At 36.3% G+C, this 24175-nt stretch overlaps 1 protein-coding gene across 1 annotated transcript; it reads right to left on the bottom strand.

Moving 5' to 3' along the window:
• Window positions 1–4579: 4579 nt before the first annotated feature.
• On the bottom strand, window positions 4580–23254 carry BMP10 (bone morphogenetic protein 10). Its single transcript, XM_074207950.1, has 2 exons — window positions 22758–23254; window positions 4580–9747 (listed from the first exon to the last, which is right to left on the bottom strand). Exons 1-2 carry the CDS (start codon window positions 23089–23091, stop codon window positions 8813–8815), a joined length of 1269 nt encoding a protein of 422 aa, XP_074064051.1. The 5' UTR covers window positions 23092–23254; the 3' UTR covers window positions 4580–8812.
• Window positions 23255–24175: the final 921 nt, after the last annotated feature.

Raw genomic sequence — 24175 nt, 5'->3', positions numbered from 1 at the left:
TACATCTCTGTGCCTTGGTTTTGGTTCATCTATCTGCCATGTTTGGATGCACTTCCTCCTTTATTCTGCCTCAGTGAGTTCATTTCCTTGGTACAGTACAAATTTAACTTGCCACTTCTTACTCTCAAATTATATTGTATTTAACTACTCTATATACATTTACATTTATTCATTTTATGGTTATGATATATATACATATGCATATACATATATGTATGTGTGCATACTTACTGTCTTCCTCTCTCAGCAAGCAGGGATTGTTTTATTCTCAATGTTTAGTAAGTGTAATACACAATATGATAAAACCAGTACATTGGGGGGATGCTAAGCACATGTAGAGGTCTGAGGAGGAAGTTTAATACAAACTGGACAGATCAATCAGAATTTTGTTTCCTTAAACAACTCTCTGAGGGCTTTATGAGGGCAGTGCCTTGTCAATATTATTAATATTAATTATTAACCAATTATTAATATTCATAGAAAATGCAGCTTGATGGTACATTAGTTAGCATGCTAGACTTGGAATCAGGAAGACTCATCTTGTAGAATTCAAATCTGGTCTCAGAAGCTCCCTAACTATGTGACCATGGGCAAATATTTCAATCCTGTTTGCCTCAGTTTCCTCAACTGTAAAATGAGCTGCAGAAGGAAATGGCAGGTCGCTCTACTGTCTTTGCCAAGAAAACCCCAAATGGAGTCACAAAAAGCTGCAAAAGACTGCAAAAGACTGAACAATAATATTCATTTTACTTAACACTAGAGGGGATGTAAAGATCATCAAGTCTAAGGAAACTGAGTCCCAGAGAGTTTAAGTGAGTTGTCCTAACTCTCAAAGATGTTATAATCTGAATTTGAATCCTGGGCTTCTGAATTTTCCTGGGTTTTTAACCTGTAGATTTTCCTGTTAAAATAGGCATATTGAATGAGCAAGGTCTTCTGAATGCCTGTTTCAGTGTGTGAGCCTAACCCTGTGAGCTTCTCTTTTCTCTTTCCTGTTCCATGGCCAATTGAGATCCAACTTTGTTTTTCACTTTTTAGATGAACAATAAAAACATGTGGTAGTTGTAGGAGAAGATGTCACAGAAGCTGGTTTCATATAAATATTATGTTAATTAAGACAGATGGGTTCAAAGTGTAAACACAGCATCTGCAGGGGGAGGAAGGGGGCTGCTTTCTGTTTTCTGATGATGTTTCTTAATATAGTAACCTAGCATCAACACAGTTCCCATCCTGTTAGCATTGTTCGCTTAGCAAACACTTGCCTAGGGTATGAGGAAGTTTAAATTAGCAATGATTGAGGATGTGTTTTCTAAACACATGAAACAGAAGGCTAATTGCCTGAAACCTTTGCTTCATGCTGAAGAATAGAATGTTGAGTTGCATTGTTCCCAGAACATGATAAGGCAGAACAACATTGTAGAAAGATGCCTGTAGGTTGACTTAGAAGGTCATGGTTCTCTGATTTCAACTCTTCTACTTACTATTTTCCTTTTGGGGACTCAATTTGTAAAATGAGAGTCTGAAGTTTCCAACTTTAAACCCTATGTCCTATTATTCCAGAGAAAGCATACTTTAACAGTCAGAAGATAGCCCTTGTGATTTAGGAAAACCTGGGTTCAAATTCTACCATAGATACTTACTAGCTGTGTAATCTTGGGGAAATCAGATAAATTCCCTAAACCTCAGATTTCTCACTATAAAATGGGGTTGTTTACATTTCTAGACTGTCTGAAGATCAAATAAGATAATATATAGAGTAAAGCAATCAGTAAACAATTTTCAGTGACTCTTGAAATTAATTTCTTAGAACCTGTGAAGCCAAGTTGAATGAATCCTAAAATGAAGAATCATTGGGAGGCACAAGAGTCAGAGGAGCTGGATTCAAATCCACTTCTGATACTTATTATCTGTGAAAACTTGGAGCTCTTAACCTCCTTTAGTTACTGGAAAATGAAGGAGTTGAGTAGATTGCCTCTTCTTCCTTCCCTTGAAAAGAACTCTAGGGATCTCCAATCTGACTCCTCCAGTTTACAGATGAAGAAATGGAAACCTAAATAAGTGAATTGCTCAAGTTCACTCAGATAGTAAGTAAAAGAATCAGTATTTGAAAGTTTTCTGACATCTGAACTCTTTTTATTATACCATGCAGCAGCAATATCTATGTTATTTGTCCTTGGAACTTCAGTGATACAAGTAGTAATATCTTTCAAGGCAGGGTCTGAAGTTAAGGTAGAGAATATCAAAATGTAAGAGCTATATGGATCAAAGAGGCCAATGAGTGGCATTTTATGCAACTATAGAAATGTGGTCCAATGACCAAAGTAACATATCCAAAGTTCTCTGCCCATTTTACTCAGGCCTTCTGTATTCAAAAGGGCCAGTATTCTAATATTTTTCTGATCTGAATTCTATTAGGGAGATTTTGTCCCTTGTCCATTTCCTCTCCTCTCTACCCAATCTAAAATAATCTAGATAATACTAAATAAGAGACCATTAATAGTCATATAAGATAGTAAGATAGTATGGTGGATAGACCTGACTTGAGGAAGAACTGAGTTCAAACCTAGCCTCAGACACTTAGTAGCTGGGCAAGTCATGTAATATTTGTCTGCTTCAGTTTTCTCAACTGTAAAATGAGGATTATAGTAGCACCTATTATATAGTAGCACATAACACAGTTCATGTGAGGATCAAAGGAAATGATATTTGTAAAGCACTCAACACAGTACCTAGCACATTTGTTGTTTAACAATTTTCTAATCATGTTCAACTCTTGTTATCCTTTTTAGGGCTTTCTCTGCCAAGTTACTGGAATGGTTTGCCATTTCTTCTCTGGCTCATTTTACAGATGAGGAAACTGAGGCAAACAAGGTTAAGTGACTAACTCAGGGTGACATAGGTAGTAAATGTCTGATGCTGCATTTAAACTCAGATCTTCCTTACTCCAGGACTAGGGCTTTATCCACCATGCCATCTAACTGCCCATATGGCACAAAGTAGATGCTCAATAAATACTTGCTTCTCTCATTCCCCTGCCCCAAAGCCCTCTTTGGGTCAAAATCTAAATGTGTGCATAGCTAGGTAGGAGAGTAAGCTGTTTGTATTTGTGTTGATTGAGTGAGAAACTCCTATTGATAGTGTCAGTTGCAAAGGGAAAGTTAACCATAATATAGATTAAAAATTTATCTATTACTCAACTAATAAGAATTTACTAAGGACTTAGTATAATAGGTGCTTTCTACAGGGAACTTATATTCTATTGGAAAAACCTGTGTGTATACAAGAGTTGTGCACAATTTACCTGTGTACAAGATATTTGTACAATAAACAAGGCAATTTTTTGAGGGAAAAGGTTTAGCAGCCGGAGGATCAGCATAGTCTTCATTTTATAGAAGGTGGCACTTGGACTATTTTTTATATATCAAAAAAATTGACCTCAAGTTAAAAACATTTGTTTTGCTTTCTCACATTCATTATCTCACTTGATTTGGTTCCTAGGAGAAATAAGAAGGGCAGAAATGACTATATTTACTATATATATATATATATATATATATATATATATATATATATATATGACTCAAGTGACACAAAAGGCATTTCAATAGACATTCCTTGTTTTATTACTTTCCCATGCCATAAGAAAGGTGAACAAATTTGTATCACAATGTGCTTTCTTATTAATTTTATGATGTATTTAAAATGTTGTACAGTCTCACATTTTCTTCCTTTTCTTGCTTTATGACAAAAATAATTTGCAAGTACCTAAATATAATTATCAAATATCAACGAAAACAACATTTCATGCTTTCCCTGAATTCGATATTATCCAAGCTATAGAAAGAGGATGGATTTCAGAGTGAAAAGACCTAAATTCAGATTCAGTTTTTGCCACTTGCTATTTTATTGAATTAGAGTAAGTTAGTTCCTTTCCCTGAATCTCATCTGAACAATGATGGAGTTAGACAAGATGATTTCAACTGCTTCTTTCAACTCTAAAATCCTGCAGTATACAAGAAATAAGGCAAATTCACTGAAGATAAGATGTCTATAAGAATAAGAAAGCTGCTAGCAAAGGGAAAGTGATGTTCCAGGTAAGAAAGGATGGTGGTAGCTGCCCTTATGGGTCATCTCAACATTTAGGATTATCCATGATTAGTTTCTTTTAAGTTATGCTTTGCTATGAGTTTGAATTGAAATTAGTCATTGAATTTCATAGTAATATTCTACTTATGAGAGAAAAAATCAAATGACCAAAATTAGAAATGACTTTTAATGTTAAATTAAGTAGCAAACAACATTTCCAAAAATACTCTGCTTTGATATTTATTCTACAAGGTGATTTTTCCTGAATGCACACATTGGTTCATTAGCATAGTAAAATGTTAGTTTCTGGCTTGGTTTCCTGCTAGTGTCTCTGTAATGAAATGATTTTTTTTTTACAAAGAAGCATGAAAGTAGAACCACAATACCAATGATTCATTCCAAAGCATATGCTTGTGACTGCTTAACAAATGGGTATCATCATTACTTTATTTTGATCTCCCCCCCCCCCCCCCCACTGAAAGTAGGTTAGAGACTAACAAAGTTGGGTGTCCATGGGAAGTAGAAACATGTTTACAATAAAAACAAAATAAAGCAAAACAAAATCATAAATCTGGTAGAGAGTACTCCTTAGGAACAGAAAGAACTGGGGTTCAAATCTATTTCCAACACATGCAATCTATGTGATCTTGAGTCAGTCTTAGTGCCCCAGACCAGTTTTTTAGACAGTTGTCATTCCACATTTCTATGTTGAAGGTTCATTGTATTGATGAATTCAGACTTTCAACAAAATCAGAGTGATCTGATAACCATTAGCTTCAGATTATGTACACAAAGTATGCCTCCTATTTTTGTGTATAACAAATAGTTTCAAAACAACAAATTAAACAAGCATTTAATAAGGATTTGTTGTGTGAAGAACACAATGTATCAATTCAGAGAGATACAAAGTCTAGATAAGACAGCCTGCTCCTTGGAGCTTACACTCTTAATTATTCATCTAAGACAATTTTTTTTCTCATTGCCTATTATAGATGCTACTTTCTTCCATCTAAGGCATTAATGAGAAATTTTCTTCACATAGGAAAAGTAAACCATCAAAGTTTATGACATGGAGTTGCTTCCTTTTTTTCATAGAATGTAATTGCTTGTAGAAACACAAGAATCTAAATTGAACTCATGGGTAACTATGTGACATGATATTGTTAGCCTTAACAAAATTAGGAAAGTAGTAATTAAATTTTTTAACCGACCAATGGTCATTAATCTATCATTAATTAATCATTAATGTTCATTAATCAATAAACATTTATTAGGCATCTACCATGTGCTAGGTAGTCTGCTAAGCTCTAGGGATACTCAAGGAGCTCACAATCTAATAAAAGCACTCATTAAGGAGAACTATGTTTTTTTTCATCAATTATTTGAAGGATTGCTGTGGGAAGTGGGATTAGATTTGTCTTCTTTGAATAGAGGGTAGAATTTGGAGCAATGGAGATTGGAGCAAATGACAGGAGAGCAGGTATGAGTATTCCAGTAAAGTCTAGATGACCACTTGTCAGGAACACTTAAGAAGGAATCCCTGCATTATATTCGCTATTGGACCAGATGATCAAAGAGTCTATTATTTAACTCTCAGTGGGTTTGCCATAAATAATACTTCTAGTGAAGGTGGCAAATTTTTGAAGGAACACTATATGAAGTCTTAAAAGATAAAGATGAATTCTACTCATTTACCAACATCTTGGGACTGTTCTGAATGTAAATTAAACATGTTGGGGTCACATCTATATGTCACTGTATGAGTCATTTTGACCACTCAATCAGACCTTGGGTTTATTCAAATTGTTTTGCTCAACAATTTCACTGAATTGATCAGCAAAATGGGGAAGAAAGCTTAAAACCTTGAGGATTGAAAGGATCTACTAAATATTGATATTAGTCAGTGCATAGATTGTGAGTGACTCACTTATACCTTACTCTTAAAACATCAGTAAACTGCAATTTCACTGATTCTCTCCAACCATGCATCTTAAAAGGCATTTATATAACTCAGTAGATAGTCTTCAAGAATTGCTGTGGCTAAACAAAATGTACCATCTTTCAACCTCCTCAGTCATGAGCCTTTCCCAAAGGATTCCACCTAGCCTTAAAGTGTTTGTCACTCCTTCCCGAGGTGTGCTATGTGAGCAGTTATACTGTAATACAGAGGTCAATATGATAACATATAGATATGAAATAAAAGGACAATCTACATTTATTGGCTAATCTTTCTTTATAACCTTCCCACTTGAGTTCAATTTGCATTATTTACAAAAAAGTCAAATATTTTGAGCGATTGACAGTATGCAAAGCTGCTGGTATTATGTGAAGTTGCCAAAAATGCGGAGTCCAAAGTGAGAGAAGATGAAACTCTAGGCAATGACATGCTGAGTCATCATCCACCCAGGGAGGGAAATATTTGAAAAACTTTGCCTAGTGTCTGATATTTCCCATGAAAGTTTTTTCCCCCAAGTGTGAATTACAAACAAAACAAAACATTTAGTATTCTACAGTATATTACAAAAATAAATACATCAATAAATAGTAGGGAGAAGAGAAGAATTCACATGGGTACTTTAGCTGTTGGCTGATATTTTTTTCTTCTGGATTCCCATGAATGGTTGGGATTAACCTTTTCAGAGACAGTTTTTTTAATCACTTCAGAGAAGATAATTTTACCATAAAAATGTATACCACACATGTGGATGCATGAAGTAAGAGTTAACGGTGACCAGAGAAGGGATCATCAGGCAGTTAGACTTTCCCAAGAATCTGACAAATTTGCACCTTAGTATAAATAAAGTGAAGGGTCTATTGTTTTTCAGCTCTGACACCTTCTTATCATCTCCATTTGTTGCAGAAGAGTGGTGGAAACATGGCATGTGACACCACTACACATGAGATGGGGGTAGGGAGCAGGAACTTCACCGATCTTTCCATTCAGTACTTTTGTGGATAGCTCTTTCCTTGAGAAGTCACCAGACTAACAGAAAAACAAGGATAAACTGCATCACAGTTCATCTGAAGAGTCAATTCATCATACTTTTTTTGGATTTATAGTTTACCAGGAAGAAGCCAATTACATCAAAATAGGCTTATATCGTATTCCTGTAAACTTCTAGAGATGACCTGGGTTTAGCTACCCATCATCCCAGTTTCTCACCTTCTTATGAGAGAGCTTATCTTCCCTGATCAGTCACTGTACTGGAGTGGGGGTGGGGGACTCTGGCCCAAATCTAGGAAGTAACCTAAAGTCTATTCCTATCAGTGGTCACCTCATAGCTTAACCTACATTTGAGTCTCTCCAGCTTCCAATGAAGTGCTCAGATAAGAAGATACCAACCGGGTTCTCTGTTGTCCTGGGGTCATGAAATTAAAAAACACAATTTCTACTGAGACTATGACCCTGGGGATGGGTCTTGGTCTCTAAACAAAAGCTCCATGTTCTATCCTTTTTCCTTATGTTCGCTAAGTGCCATTTTGTCAAACCTGCATCTTCATTTGCTCATTGCTGTTGTCCAGTGAGATCTAGGTTAATTCTCTAAATCAATTGACTTCCCTATCAAATACCACCTCCCCAATACAAATAATATCAGCCTACTAGCCTTTCCACAAGAGGGAAGGACAAAAGAATGGTGAAGAAGTTTTCATTTGAGAGAATGCAAAACAAACTATATTTTTCGCAAGGGATTAGGGTGATATAATTTTTATATTGATTTTTTTCAGTCCTCAACCTGTATTAGTTTGAAACAGAGCTATAAACTGTGCTCAAATATAGAAAGTTTTAAGAGGCATGTATGTATATAGATATATTTATCTGTATCTATATGTAGATTTCTATTATGCCTGTGTGGCTTTGGACAAATCATTTAATCTCTCTAGGCTTCAGGTTTCTTTTCTACAAAATGGTTGATTTGGATTAGATTATCTCAAAGGTCCTTGTCATCTATGATATACTATGAATTTACTGTTTTGATGAGTGCATGTGTGTATATATCCACATATATACCATATACATACACATATATTGATCATTATAATTCCATAATATCTACTCCTGGTGTGAAAATGTCTGGATTCTTGAAGGCTGCAAGATGCTCCTAAGTCCTACTGAACTGGAAAGACTTAGCATATGAGTCCAGTGATTGATTCTAACTGCTGCCCAAGGACCAGGCTAGCTAAGTGAATGGAGGTTCAAAACTAGTGGGCTCTCCACCAAATAATGAATTTTCTTTGTTATAGCAACATTAAAAAACATCTTCTAAGGTATGGAGATATTTGAGACATTTGTCAAAAGAGGGAACACACTGATGAAATCATGGTTTCTTGAAGTATTATGGCATCTTACTAATACATATAAATGCTTATGTATATACATAAACATCTTTATATGTACAAATTGGCTTTATTTTTCTTTTCGGGGAGAAATTTGTTATGTGAGACATTGCATAGAGGATGTATAGAAATTGTCATCTGGATGTACCATTTTTTAATTACAGGTATATTGCCTGGAAATGGCAAATTACAAGGAAATCTTCCCAGAAGAAGTAGGCTGAATAGCAAAATATACATTTTCTACAACCCACCTATTTTTCTGAGGCAGTTCCCTTCTGTTTTTCTGTACACCTCTCATTAAATAATCTTATTAAATAGGCACTCAAAATGTACAAAATTTACAGTTCTTGAATATGCTACCCTTGTACACCACTCCTTCCTTTCTCATTGGCTATCTACAGCCACATTCTGACACAGCCATGCCTTCATATTTAAACTTGTAGGTGACAACTCCTTTGTCTAAGTAGAGGATGGAGATGGGATCCAGTTTGGTGGGTACACAGCAAGCCTTGGCAGCTTTCTGGGGATTTTTCAGGTGGACTAGTGCTTGGATGATGGCATGCTTTGTGGGTGTGAGGTGCTCTGCCAGAGGGTAAGAACAAACTCCCCGGCACTCATATGCTTCATATCCTGGAGGAGCTATGATCCAGGAATCCCAACCGATTTCCTTAAAGTCAATATAGAGTGGAGTCTTTTTGCAATAGTTCCCCTTGGCATTTCTCCTGATCCGGGCAGTGGAGTCATAAATAATGTTAGATCTCATTTGCAATAGAGCTTCTTCCCCAGGACCATTATGGAAATTATCAGTTTCTAGATTGTCTAGTTCCAGAAGCTCCTCATGATCTATCATCTCACTTAGTTCCTCTTTCTCTTCCTTTTTGTCACTGCTCTGGTCATCAGAAAACACAATGAGTAAAGGGACATGCTTGTTGTGGGCACTGACATCTATCTCTGGATGACCTCTCTCTGAAGAGTCAGTATCCTCATATCTGCTCTCTATGTGGACCTCCAGTCGATGGGTAGTGGAACTTGAACTTTGCCAACGTCTGATGGCATCTGTGACATCAAAAGCCTCCCACTCACTACTAGTTCCATAAATCTCTCCTGACATCAAAACTAGCATTTTTCTTTCCTCTCCTTCATCTTCTTGAACTTCAAAAATGGTTACTTTTCGTTCTATTCCATCATATAACAGGTGACTCCTCTGGGCCAAGGCATAGAGCCTGAGTTCTGCCATGACAATTTCCTCATGGTGAGGGATGGAAACATTGAAAAGAAGCTGAAATTTCTGGAGTCCATTAAAGTTGGTTGATTGAGAAAGCAGATCTGGAAAAGGACAAAAAAATAGCTTTAGATGGGAGCTTATTACCTCAAAATAAAGTAGATCCTTGACAACATATAGGAAATTAATTGTTCTAAATAGAACTAAATGTATATGCATGACTCCTGTTCCCTGCTATCATACAACAAATGTTTCAAAAAATGCCCATTCATATATACTAATTAGAAAATACAAAAAGAGAAATGGCACATCTGTACTAGCTTATAATTCAATAGTAGTAGGGATGGCATGGGGGCAAAATATGGGTGAATGATTTGGGGAAAGGAAAGACATATGGATAATTACATATAGAAGAGAGTAAGATAAATTTAAAAGATAGGTTCAGGCAAAGTTCTTTGAGAAATCTGAGGTGTAAGATATTTCTATGCAAAGAATTATTATCTGGGAAAACTCTAGAGGAGGTGGCAGATGAATTGATCTTTAAAAGGACTTTAGATGACATGGGTTGGAGAAGGTCCATTTCAGGCATGGAAAATTGAAAACAAAGGCATGGAGTTGAGTATGCAAATGGGGATGGATAGAACTCCAGTTTGGCTGGAACATAAAGCATCAGAAGAAGAGAAGGAGATAAGGTTAGAAATGGAGGTTGGAGCCAGATTGTGGAGTGCCTTCAATGGAAGCGTCAGGAGTTTTTGCTTTATTTGGTAGGTAATGGGGAGCATGTGCATAGCTCAGGAATGCTCCCTTTGTTAGGTTCATCCCATCCTTATGGAGTCACTTCCTATACTTTCATCTGATCATCCATAAGTCCTCATGTTACTCTGAATTCTCCATCCACAAAGCCAGAGCATCATGAATTTCTAGTTTAGAGAAAACAGCTCTAATAAGGACTGGAGGATTACATTCCCAAGAGCCATTTCATTCTTCGAGTTCTCTTCTGCCCTTGTAACCCTCTCTTGTCACCCTCTCCCTGGATCCCAGGGGTGGGCAGTAGACAGCACTAAATACCCCTGGCTGGCCATTGCCATATAGCGCCACCTGGTGGAGACTGTGAGCACTACAACTTATCTCCCACCCCTTAGTGAAACTCCCACCACCTATAAAACTTTCTAACCTTGAATTGCTCAAATATCTTGTATTTAGGAGCCAACTATCCTTATCACCTACTACCTTTTCTTTCTTCTTTATCTTTCTCAATACTATACCACACATGGCCTATTCCAACTTTATCCATGACTTCTACTGAGGCTTCAGGAATTCCCATTCCATAATATATATACTCTTCTTCATTCTGGACATCTTCCTCTCATATTCCTTCCATCTTCTTGTTTTTAGTGATCTTGCTTCCCTTATATCAATCCTTGATCTTCCCCTCCAGCACTGGCTATAGTATACCTTCATTACACATTTTCCAAAACACAGGAGCAGTAGATCCAATATCCCTTGCTCCCCACTGATATTTCACAGTCTTTAATGTTCCTTATTTTTCTGCTTCATTTGAAAATATTAACTATCCATTCCTCCTGGATACTCTCTCCCTTTTGGGTTTTTGTGACGTTATTTTCTCCTGCTTCTCCTCCTACTTGTTAACCATACCCAATCTCCCAATCTCTCTCTCTCTCTCTCTCTCTCTCTCTCTCTCTCTCTCTCTCTCTCTCTCTCTCTCTCCTATTTATTTGTTTCCCTGTTGGTTTCTATGTCTCTCTTATGTTTATTTGTCTATATTTCTAGAGTTTCTCTGCCTCTCTCTGCTGCTCTGTCTCTGTTTTGTCTCTCTTGCCTCTGAACTTTGGCATCACCAATTGCCTTTCAAACTGCATGTTTGAGAGTTATATCAAACTCAATATATCCCCAAAAGAATTCACTGTCTTTCCCCACAAAACCACAGTTCTTTGAAGCTTTCTTATTGTTTTGAAGACATTTCCCATGTTCATAAACTTTGTGTTATGCACTTTACTTTACTCTCCTTTAATCCACCCAATCTTGCTATTTCTTCCTTCACAATATTGTTACATTTAACCCTTTCTCTTTTCTCACCAACCACCAAGCTTACCACCTCTCACCTATACTGTTGTTAATAGCGGCCTCTGTTCCGCTCTAATCCATCCTCCATACATCTGCCAAAGAGATTTTCTTTAAGCCCAAATCTGACCATGTCAGTCCCCTACTCAATTAACTCTATTGTCTCCCTGTTGTTTCTAGGATAAAACATAGATTTCTTCTGATTTTTAATGCCATTCATAACTTCATTCCAATATTTATTTCCAGTCATTCATAGAAATATACACACATATCCTTATATATATGCATGTATATGTATGTATGTACTATTTATGCATGCATTTATCTTTATTTTTCTGTCTGTCTTTCTGTCTCTCTATTTCTCTATTACTCTATCTTTCCTTCTTCTGCTATACAGTACAGTCAAATTGGTCTTTCATTTGGTGCTCCATCTCTGTGACTTTTTGTACAGTTGTTCTCTATACCTAGAATATGTTCTTTCCTCACCTCTCTCATTAAATCCCCTTTCTTCTTTTAAGACAGCTCAAGAATTACCTTCTATATGAAACCTTTCCTTATAACATCCTTTCCTCCACCAGTCCCCGTCAATGTCTTCCCTCCTATTTTTATGTGTACATGTTTTCTCCTCTGATAAAATATTAAGCTTCTGAGAGTAGGGATTGTTTCATTTTGGGGATATCTGTGTCCTTAGTCTATCACAGTTGCTTTCACATAGAAAGTGTTTAATGAAAACTTCCCCACTTTTTCTAGTCAGTCCAAATGAAAGTAACAGAGTCATGTTATGCTCAATTCAATTTGACAGTTATTATCTACTGTGTGCAAGGTACTGTGATGAAATGGTCCCAAGACTTCCAAAATATGGGAAAAATTATGGAAAAATCTTTTGTAATTGACAACCAGCCTCATTAGAACTGGGGACTTATCTTCCTTATTCTCTCTTTTTTTTTGTTTTTTTAGTTTTTGCGAGGCAATGGGGTTAAATGGCTTGCCCAAGGCCACACAGCTAGGTAATTATTAAGTGTCTGAGGCCGGATTTGAACTCAGGTACTCCTGACTCCAAGGCCACTGCTCCATCCACTGCGCCACCTAGCCGTCCCTCCTTTATTCTCTTAAGCACCTTAAGTTTTCTACAAAATCAGGAGCAAGGTTAAAATAATCACTTGGTTCAGAAGATCTAGAGTTGGCAGTGTTTCTAAGGTCATCTAATTCATTTTAGAGATGAAGTAACTGAGATCTAGGGAAGGAATTTTCCTAAAATCACACAGTAACAGTTTGGGTAGGATTTGAACACATAGCCTTTGACTTGAGGGTCATTAATTATCTCCCCATTTTAACATTCAATAATTTTATAATTATATGAATTAAAAAAACAACTTTAGAGGCACCATGAGGGTCCAGGGCATAGGCATGTTTTAAGAAAGTGAATGAGTGTGTGTGTGTGTGTGTTTCTTTCTCCTTTATTTGGGGACCTTAATGTGTCAAGAGTTGTGGATTGGTAATTAGGAAATCTGAGTTATGGTCCTGACTCTGTTGCTTATCCCTGGGTGACCATAGACAATCACTTCTCCTGACTGGTTTCATGTTTCTCCTCTACAAAATTAGGAAATGGACTCAAAAGATCTCTCATATTCCTCCACTCCAAATCTTATGACAAAAGCTATAACCTCACCTCATGTCCATGGTGTTGTGACCTCTTCCAACTCTAACATTACATGGTTCTGTGTCTTTAAGTGGGTTAGTAATAGAACTTGAACTTCTTCTGGAGCTCTTTCAAACTAAAAGTCTTTTCTGATGCCCACCATGTGTGGTCATCAGAGTCTCTAAGGCAATGCTAGCAGAAGGTATATACTTGGCAGCTCCTCAGCCAATGTAGCTAATTATGCCAGAGGAGAGAATGGCAAATCATTAAATAGAGTCTTAGAGTTTTTTTTGCAAGGCAATGGGGTTAAGTGACTTGCCCAAGGCCACACAGCTAAGTAATTATTAAGTGTGTGAGGCTGGATTTGAACTCAGGTACTCCCGACTCCAGGGCCAGTGCTCTATCCACTGTGCCACCTCGCTACCCTATTAAACAGATTCTTAAAGTCTGAATGTAAATGTCTGTACAATTATGGGGATGGAATAGGTGACTGCTCAAAGATTATTTCTTTGAGACCTTTAGACCAGAAAGGACTTTACCTAGTCTAACTTTTTCATTTTAGAGAAGAATTGAAAATTCTTTTTACTGTAAATGCCAATATATCCTATACACAGTTTACTTATATTATAGAATGAATTTCATATCAAAATAACTGTTATGTAGTGAGTTAAAATGTCTATATTCCTAGTTGATGATAGATAATTTTATAATTCCTGATGTATCACAAGACTACACACATACAAGTAGTTTTTTATAGTTTTGAAAATTGTTTCAACTGTCTTACCAATTCGTCTATGAATCAATAATTGGTCCATAATTTCTTATCTTAATTTGAAATAACTTGAAGTTTAATGAACTATTCTTCACTATCAGTGTATGAGAACTTTGGACTAATTTGTATTTAGCCCAAGACAGACATTCAGATCAAATAAAAAAGGAACAATTATGACATTGCTATAATTTGAGAAGGTAGGTTACACAATGCATAGAAAACTGGACCTGGAGTCAGGAAGATTCAGCTTTCTGATTTAAAATCTGACCTCAGATATTTTACTAGCTATGTGACCCTGGACAAGTCACTTAATCCTATTTTGCCTTAGTCCCTTTTCTGTAAAAAGAATTAGAGAAGGAAATGGCAGATTACTCTAGTATCTTTGCCAAGAAAACTCCAAACAAAGTCACAGAGTCAGACACAAGTGAAATGACTCAACAACAGGATACATTTTTACAATTAGATCAGATAAAAATCACAGAATCTAGTGATTCTAGTCAAACCTACTTCCAAGTAGAGATAGCTTGTATGATATATATCTGACAATTATCACTTGAAGACTCCCAGGAATGGGAAATTCATTGCTTTCCAAGGCAGGCTATTCTATTTGCAAATATCTCTAATTGATTGTTTTTCCTTGAATTAAGTCCAAATCTATGTCCTTCTGTTTTTTTTCCAACCCCAGTAGAACAAATTTAATCCCTCATTCAAGACATAATCCTTCAAACACTTTCAGCTAAATATTCTCAGATTTTCTTTAATCTCTCCTTTTGATTTCTTTTTATTAGATTATTTGCTTCTTTTGTAATGATTTTTGCCTCCACTGATTACTTTCCACTACCACCTTAATTCAATTCAGTCTGATTCATTTCACTTTTATTTAATGCCACCTCTGCTATTTACTCCCTATATGACCACAGGTAAGACATTTTGACTCATGTCTGCATCTTAGTTTCTCATGGCACAGTGAAAAGAGCTCTGACTTTGGAGTTCAATGATCTGGATTCAGATCCCACCTCTGTAATTTACCACATGGGTGACCCTTGACTTCAATTCTTCAAGATTCAGCTCCTCATCATAAAATGGGGGGGGGTTGGGCTAGATGGTTTCTAATGTCCCTTCTGAAGAGCTCTATTGATATTATTCCTTTCAATTCAGTGAACATTTATTGTCTTTTTTTGGTGCCTGCTCTGTTTTATTCCCTGGATGTGGAAAGACAAGAAAGAAACAGTCCCTGTCCAAGGAGCTTGTAGTTTTCTTGTTTTTCTCCCCTCATACCTAAACTACTTTATATTTGGTCTACCTGCCTCTAATCTACTATCATATTCACTTTCAAAAACTTTGTTTTGGTGAATATAATAACAATTTATATTTATAAAGGAATAACAATTATGCAACACTTTAAGGTTTGTGAAGGTTTTTTTCCTCATGACAAGGTAATAGTGATAGTGCACATATTCAAATTTACATATGGTAAAACTGAGACACAGGGAAGTGAGTTACATATGATTATGATGCTAGAAGTATTGCCACTGGGACTAAAACTTAGGTATTGTTATTGTTCAGTCATGTCTGTGACCCCATTTGGGGTTTTCTTGGCAAAGATACTGGAACTGTTTGCCATTTCCTTCTCCATCTCATTTAACAGATAAGGAAACTGAGGCAAACAGGGTTAAGTGACTTGCCCAAGGTCACAAAGATAGTAAATGCCTGAGACCAGATTTGAACTAAGGAAGATGAGTCTTCCTGACACCAGGCTCAGCACTGTGTTTTCTAGCTACCTCTAGGTCTTCTTATACTAAATCCATTTAGCATTCTTTCTCTTGTGCAGCATCCTTAAGGATTCCTCATTCAAAACTTTTCAAAGGCTCACCAACCACTGAATAGTTCAAAAACAATCTGGTGATAAAAGTTCCCCACAGCATACCTGGAAAGTCTGTCCTTCCCTTTTCCCTGACATGAAATTTCTGTTCCAAATGTCTATTTATCATAACTTGATCACATCTTGATTTTTTTTAATATTCTCTTTGTATGACTCTGTTCAAGTCATTACCTCCCTTGAAATAACCTCTCCTTCCCTGTCTGTTAACATAGTTAATCACCTTCAAGGTCAACCTCACTCTCCACTGACATACAATAAAATCTCTGTCCCTTCTCTATGGAAATAATTGGCCTTTTTTTTTAGTTCTTATCACTTATTTGTCACATCATGTATTTCCTATTATTGTCAGCTATTTTGGAGAAGCTCAGCACCAGATTGGTCACAGGGTGATGATCACAGCATGATGAATTTGGGCATCTACAGGACCTCTCCAGGACCATCTGTAGTTGTTATATTAAATTAATGTATATGCCATATCCCCAAACACATGCTTATGCTATACATATATTTTCCAAACTGAATTGAATTGAATTGTTGAAGAGAGGAGCTATGAGTTCCACTGGTTGATGGAATCTTCACATGGAGCAAATTATAATTCTTGAAGCATTTGAACACTTTCTATGTCTAGGGCTCCTTCTCCCTACTAGAGGTCAAATTTCTTAAAGTCAAGAATCATGCCATAATTTTAGAAATCTTAGATTATGGGAATAGATTTTAGATTCCTTTAAATCCAACTTCTTCATTTAACAGAAGAGAAAACTGAGACTCAGAGAGAGGAAAAGTGACTTGTCCAGGGTCCCACAGCTAGATTGTGTTCGAGAAGAGATTGAAACCCACTTGTTCCTAAATCCAAGTTGCAGTGCCCTAGCCACTTATTTTTGAATTCCCACTAAAGCTTTAAGCTGCACCTCTCACAAGGACTTTTTAACAAATCTACATTTGAGTAGTGGATCTGACACCTATTAAGGATATAACCTTGGACAAGCCAATTTTTTTCTTTTCTGAGTCAAAGTTTTCCTCATCTATAAAATTGGAATGATAATAATTACAATCCCTATCTCAGAGGGCTGTTGTGAGAAAATCATTTTGTAAACCTTGGAGTAGCATGGAAATGAGAAGCCTGATTGCTAGGTACTTAACAAATAAATCTTGATTGAGTCCAAGTCATTGGCCAAATGTTTCTATTGATTTATGAGGAGTCATGTCAGTGTACACTTGTCTTAGTATTGAATTGGAGGATCTAGAGATGGAAATAATTTCGAGGTGATCTGACCCAGTGGTTCTCAAAAGTTGTAGCAATATTGTTCAGGCATATTGTGGAACTTTCATCTGCAGCCACATGCATATTCTCCTTGGAATTATCAAGAGCTTATACTTCTACATGCTCTCTTGGGAGTTCCCATGGTCTCCCATGATTCTTCATGGTAAAAGATACTACTGTGCTGTGAGCAAGAAATAACTTAAGAACAAGTAATCTAGGCTAAATGATGCACAAGTAGAAAGTTAAAGGTGGAAAGTCACTTGGCTGAGGTCATTCTGCAAACGAGTTGGAATTCACCTAAGGTCTTCTGATTCTTAGCCTGGAACTTTTTTCACTGAAACTTTCTGAGAAGTAGAGATGGCCTTACCCTGAAGTTCCCTACTTGACATAGTAACATGAATAGTGGTTGTGGAAGAGGAGTTGAGTAAGGGAGAAGAGGCCAATGAGGAAACATTTTTGGGAGGGAGGAATAAAAATGTTTGAGGCTTTGTGATTATGCAAATGGAATAGATAGCTGATGGTGTTTTCTGGTAACCACAAATCAATCAATCTATCTCTATCTCTCTATTTATCTATTTATCTATCATCCATCTATCTATATCTATCTATCTATCTATCTATCTATCTATCTATCTATCTATCTATCTATCTATCTGTCAATCTATCTTTTTCTAGGGAAAATTTTTTTAAAGTTTCTTTAGCATATTTGTATTAAGGAAACCCAAGGGCTGGAGAGGATAATAACAATAATCAAACAACAACAATAATAATAACAACATTTATACTATACTTTTAAGGTTTGCAAAAATGTTTACATTTGATCTCATTTGATCTGCACAACAGTCCTTTGAGGTAGGTGATATTATCCTTATTTCACAAATGAAGAAAATGAAGTGGTGAGAGGTTAAATGACTTGCCAAGAGATATTGACACAATGGATAAGCACCCTGACTTGGTGTGAAGACCTGAGTTAAAATTTGGCCCTAGACACTGTGTGACCTTGGGTGAGTCACTTAACCATGTTTGCCTTGTTACCTCATTTCTAAAATAGCCTGGCTCAGAGCACTGGGCTTGGAATCAGGAAAACTCATCTCCCATGAACTGAAATCCAATTTCATACACTTAGGAGTTGTGTGATTCTGGGCAAGTCACTTAATCCTATTTGCCTCAGGTTTTTCACCTATAAAATGAACTGGAGAAGGAAATGGGAAACAACTCCAGTGCTTTTGCCAAGAAAACTCTAAATGGGGTCATGGAGAGTCAGATATGGCTGAAAAAACTCAACAACAATAAAAATGAACTGGAGAAGGAAATAGGAAATGATACCAGTATCTTTGCCAAGAAAAGTCCAAATGGGGTCACAGTTGGGCACGACTGAGAGACCTGAACAGCAAAAACAATAACCTCTGAGCTAGATTGAACCTTAGGTCTCTCTGATTCCAGGTCTAGCGCTTTTACCAGTTATAATTATATAGTTTAAGTAATAAGATTTCCATTTTACAGCTGAGGAAATTAGTTCCAAATAGAAAGTGAGAGAGCCCAAGTGTGCACAGCTGGTAAATTTAGGACCTTCTCTGCAAAACCAACCCTCAGTAGTACATGTCCTGTGGTCTGTCCACTGTGCCTCATTACCGCTCCACTGCTGGGCCTTTAGCTTTCTCCCACCACTTCCTGTGGTAATGGTCTGGTAAAATCAAAAGGCCTACATTCAGCTATAGGCTCCACTCCTTAATACCTGTGTGAATTCAGTCAAGTCATTTCATACCTTGGGGGACTCAGTTGCTTCATATGTAAAAATGAGGGAGTTGACCTGAGCATCTTCTTAAACTCCCTTTTGGTCTGGATTTTATGATTCTTCATCATTTGGGATAGATTTTGAATCTTTGAAGTGCAATCTGCTTTTGTCATCATTGGACAATGGCAGAATATTCAAACTCAGTCTTGGTTTACTTTTATAATGGATTCATTTTGACATGAATTATTATAGACAATTTTAACACTAAGTATGACCAATTAAATTAACTTTTCAAATATTTTCAATGAAATAAATGAATTTAAATATATAAAATATCATAACAACCCATTATATTTCATAGTTTTTGAGCCAGAAGGAACCTTAAAGATTACCTAGTCTGATACAGATAAGGAAACTGAGATCAGAAAAATGAAGTGATTGACTCAGTGTTATATAAGTAGAATTGGGATCCAGATCCATGTCCTCTGAAACCAGCTTCAGAACTATTTCTGCTACATGTCCTCTAAGATGCCACTAGTGCTCTTTGCTCACTCTTTCTGATCTGCATTTCTTCTTCTAGGCTCATAATAATCTTCATTTTTCCACTTTTATTTCAAAAAATTCCTTCCAGATTCCCATGTACCTCTCACATGTGTTGTTCTTAATTATGGTATTCCACTCCACAAATATACTTAATCATTCTCTCACAATTGGTCTTTGAGGCTGCTTCTAGTTTTTCACTAGAATGTTAGAGCTAACAATCAGAACTGTGGTTGGCTAGGAGGCTCTTTTTCATGCATGGATATTAAAGATGGCACTCTCCAGCCTCTCATCAGATCAGGAGCCCTTTGGGATAAGCACAGAGGAATGCATCACTGGTAACACCTCAGAATAGGTTCTGTAGTGAAATTATTACTGAGTTTGAACTTGCCTGCCTAAGGTGTCTCTAGATGTAAATGTCATTTGTCTTCTTTCAGAAATAGTAAAAATTTAAAGTTGAGTAGCAAATACAATGTAATACGTGTATGAGTATGTCATGTTTTAAAAAAGATATTGTCTCCAACTTTTAAAAAATCTCTAAAAATTTTTATGAGCCTAATCAATAAACATATTTGAGCCACATATTACCTAGTTTGATGAATATATGAATGTGTCATAGATGTCAAGCTGGAAAGGACTATTGAGAGATTGTGGGATAAAGCAGGTAGAGGGCATACCTTGGAGTGGGGGGGGAATGGATGGCTATCTAAGTTTTCCAGGCAACCCTGTTGGCAGGAATGTGCTGGAGCCTAGTTCAAACCTCTTGGTCTATTATTCAACATTTTCAAACTCTATCAATCTGGACTTGATTTATTGTTTTGTTGATTATCTAGATTTCAAAAAAGTGATGAAAGAAATACTAATAGTGGAGATTAAAATTACAAGTGTGTGATGTGCACATTTTGGGTTTTTCCAGAGTGTTGGTTATTAAACATCTACCACTATCTTTAATGTTGTTGATCTACATTGATTTTGAGAGTTTCCACACCAGAGAATTCTCTATACCAGTGAGATCCTAGACCCAAACAACAATAGCAGCAAAAATGAATAGAGTTACTCATAAACTATAAAGTATACATTAGAAAAAGTACATGTGGTAGAAGTGGATTAGAAAGAAGTGGTTTCAAATCCTTAATCAAGCAGCCTTCTACTTGTGTGACTTTCTGAAAGTCTCTCTTAGCCTCCAGATTCTCATTTATAAAATGAAGGGATTGGATGATGATCACCAAGGTCTTTCTGAGAACTAAATCAATATATGACAGGATATTGCTATTGAAAAACATGAGACTGCTATTGAATCAAGTAGTCTGGACAAAGTCATGTAAACCTGTGATTTGGTTGCCTATCAATTACCTAGGAAGTTCTGCTATATATTAAAATTTGAAAAGAATAATAGTAATAGTTCTATATTATTTAGAAACTGTATAAAGTATTTTAAGGCCAAATAATTCAGTGAATAATTTTGGTTCTACTCCATTCTACAAATATTTATCAAATAGCTACTATGGGCATGGCAAAATCCCTGGTCCTGGGGACAAATATAAAAAAAAACCCTCCAGCTCATTCTCTTGGAGGAATGTTGGTGAAGTGGAAAGAGTATTAGTGTTTGAATGAAAATACATGGGTTCTGTTCCAACTATATTTACGACCTGTGTGACCCTGGGTGAGTCATTTAATCTCTTTTGACCTCAGTTTACTCATTTTTAAAATTAAGGGATTGGGCTAGATGGTCTCTGAAAGCCTTTCCAGCTCTAGATAGATGATTTTATGGAGCTTTGAACAGCTTATTAGTTGGGGGGTACTGCAAGAGCACAGATAAAAGGCATATAAGGTAAATTTTAATAGAGGAAAAGGAGACAAGAACATAAATTATTTCCAAAATATTTGGGGAACACATAGATCATTAAGGATTGACTGAATCATGGAGAAAAAAGCTCCTTCTGAAGTTTGTGAGGACATCTTATTCCTTTGCTAGCATATTTAAAATAGCAGTCCTGTTCATTTCCTTGCTGTTTCAACTTTTCTAAAATAAAAATACAAACTAGGACTGTTCCCTAATTGTCAGTCACATCAACCTGCTTTTTGTCTGTGTTTTCAGACTTTCCTTGCTATGATAAACTGATAAACTAAAGCCAAAAAAAAAAAGCTTAGCAGTGAGAGCTTATAGGCAGACTGACAGGCAGGATATGACTGATCTGTGTTTTAAGGGATTCAAACAGAAAATAGTAATCTGATAAGAAGAAAATGAGACCATTTCAGATGTAGTGTTATTGTGTCAGATAGAATGGTCTAAAACAACTAGATAGAAACCATATAGAAAAATACTGTAAATTTTTGCTGGTATAGACTTGCATATCCATTTATATTATATATATAGAGAGAGACATCAATATGTATATATGTCTGTGCTTATAAGCATGTAGTGCTTATATATGTATAACAAACCAAAAAATATATATGTGTATATAGATATACAGACACACATGTATAAACATAAATATATATACTAAATATATGCATATGCCATCTACAAGTATATACAGTGCCAGCAAGTTTGTAGAATTTTTATATATTTATATAAATAGCACATATATATATATTTCTCTATATAATATATTTCCATATATTTTCTATATATAATTTCTCTCTCTATATAATATAATTACATTTCTATATATAATTTCTCTACATAATATAATTGTATATGCCTTATACAGTGCCAGCAAGAGTTTACAGTATTTTTTCAGATGAAAAAATCTATATGCAGTATACATATATCCATACACATATATTGAGATCTATATATAATATAAATGCACACATATGTGCACCTGCATGTACCTATAATGGCCTAATAGATAGAAAACCATCCTTGGAACTAGGAAGAAAATAGGGTCCCGTCCCTTTTCTGACATACATTGACTGTGTGCTCCTATTCAAGTCACAACCTTTTAGAGAATTTGACAGCTTTCTTAGACAGTCAATTATCAAGAAGATACAGAATTCCTTTGATAGTGTTTTCACCCCTAATTTCTTGAACCAGTGAAACCCAAGATCTAATTGCTATTGCAACCCTATGTATGTGAATTTCTACTTTTATAATATATATATATATGTGTGTATATATATATATATATATATATATATATAGTATATATTTTAAAAATGTAGCTAAATTTATCTCAACAAAACCCCAAACTCACCTTCATTTTTGAAACTTCTAATGATGTTTGCAGATGGCATTGAGGTTCGGTCAGTTGCAAATCTGTTGTATAGCTCTAACATGTACTCTGGTGGATCGACCTTGGCCGAGTTAGACAGAGGGATTTCAGACAGGTTCAATGTCTTCAGAAATTCATTTTTCACACTCTGTAACAGAGTAGTAAAGTCAAAACCATCTTGTTCTGAAAAAACATCATCCAGTAGGGGCATATCTTCTTCCAGGGGAGAGTCCTCCAGGCTCATGATGGGGTTTCCAGATCCCAAGGAGGCTCCCAGACAGAGGATGGCACACAGCTGTAAGACAAGGGAGCCCATGGCTTTGCTCAAGACCCCAGCCCCAGTGAAGTTTAGGTGTCAGTGGTCCGAGTGGTTCGAATCCTCTGGAGAGGACTTGACTTATGTCATCCGGAGTTGCCAAGTTTGGAAACTCTTTCAGAAGCATTTCCTCACTCGGTCTCTCTTTGCCTTCTGTTTTTCCTCTGCCCCAAAAAAAGGCAGGTTGCAATAATTGGACAGCAGGATCGCCTATGGGAGCCTAGCCTTCCTTATCTCTTTAGTGTAAACTTGTGCACCAGATTTTGTAGCTATCTCACAATTCCTTTTACTTTTAATGAGCATTTTGTAAACACTTCTACATTCTGACACTGGTGAGAAGATAGGACAATTTTCTTCTTGAAAGGGTTCTGTCTTGCTTCCTTTCAAGCAGCTTCTCTCAGCGGACATGGGCACTTTTTGATCTTAAACATTGCTAACTCACAGGAAAGAATGGATACTCATGTATGAGAATATAGGAGGTATTAAAAATTAATTTACTTCTTTTTTCAATACTTCTAGGAACTGTGGTCTTGCATGTATTGACACCTTGTCCATTGATTCAGATCTTGACCCATTTATGACTTAGTAGATAATTTTTGATGATCCTTCCTTTATAGTTAACTGTCTGGTGATGAGTTTCTCCACTATTAACAGGGTTGGTCCTCAAATAATAGATACCCAAATCCAAAGCCATTTGACTTATCCAGTGATGGTGTGAACTTATTTTCTGCTGGCATGGTCATGGAGAGGATTACCTCTAAACCACAGTGAAGCATTAGTAGAGGACTTTAGTGGATGCTATTGACTCTAACTTAGCTTAACCTTCAAGTTTCCAGGATTTCACTGCTTTGGACCCCCTCTTTAAAGGCACAATTTACAACCCCTTCATGCCATAGTTATTGCCTTTCATGAGTTTCTTGAGTCTAAACAAAGTCAACTCCACACACGAATTCATTTTTAAAATGGTGACCCTTACACATTTCTGAAAAATCGCCAAATAACCATCATCACTAGCTATTGCAAATTTCTTGATTTTTTTTAAAAAACAAGCTTATTTTTTCAGTATAAAAGAGGCTTGAACTAA

The sequence above is a fragment of the Macrotis lagotis genome, chromosome 1, assembly GCF_037893015.1.
Source record: "Macrotis lagotis isolate mMagLag1 chromosome 1, bilby.v1.9.chrom.fasta, whole genome shotgun sequence".
Classification (NCBI taxonomy): domain Eukaryota; kingdom Metazoa; phylum Chordata; class Mammalia; order Peramelemorphia; family Peramelidae; genus Macrotis; species Macrotis lagotis.
This window is presented reverse-complemented; position numbering and strand designations above follow the sequence as displayed.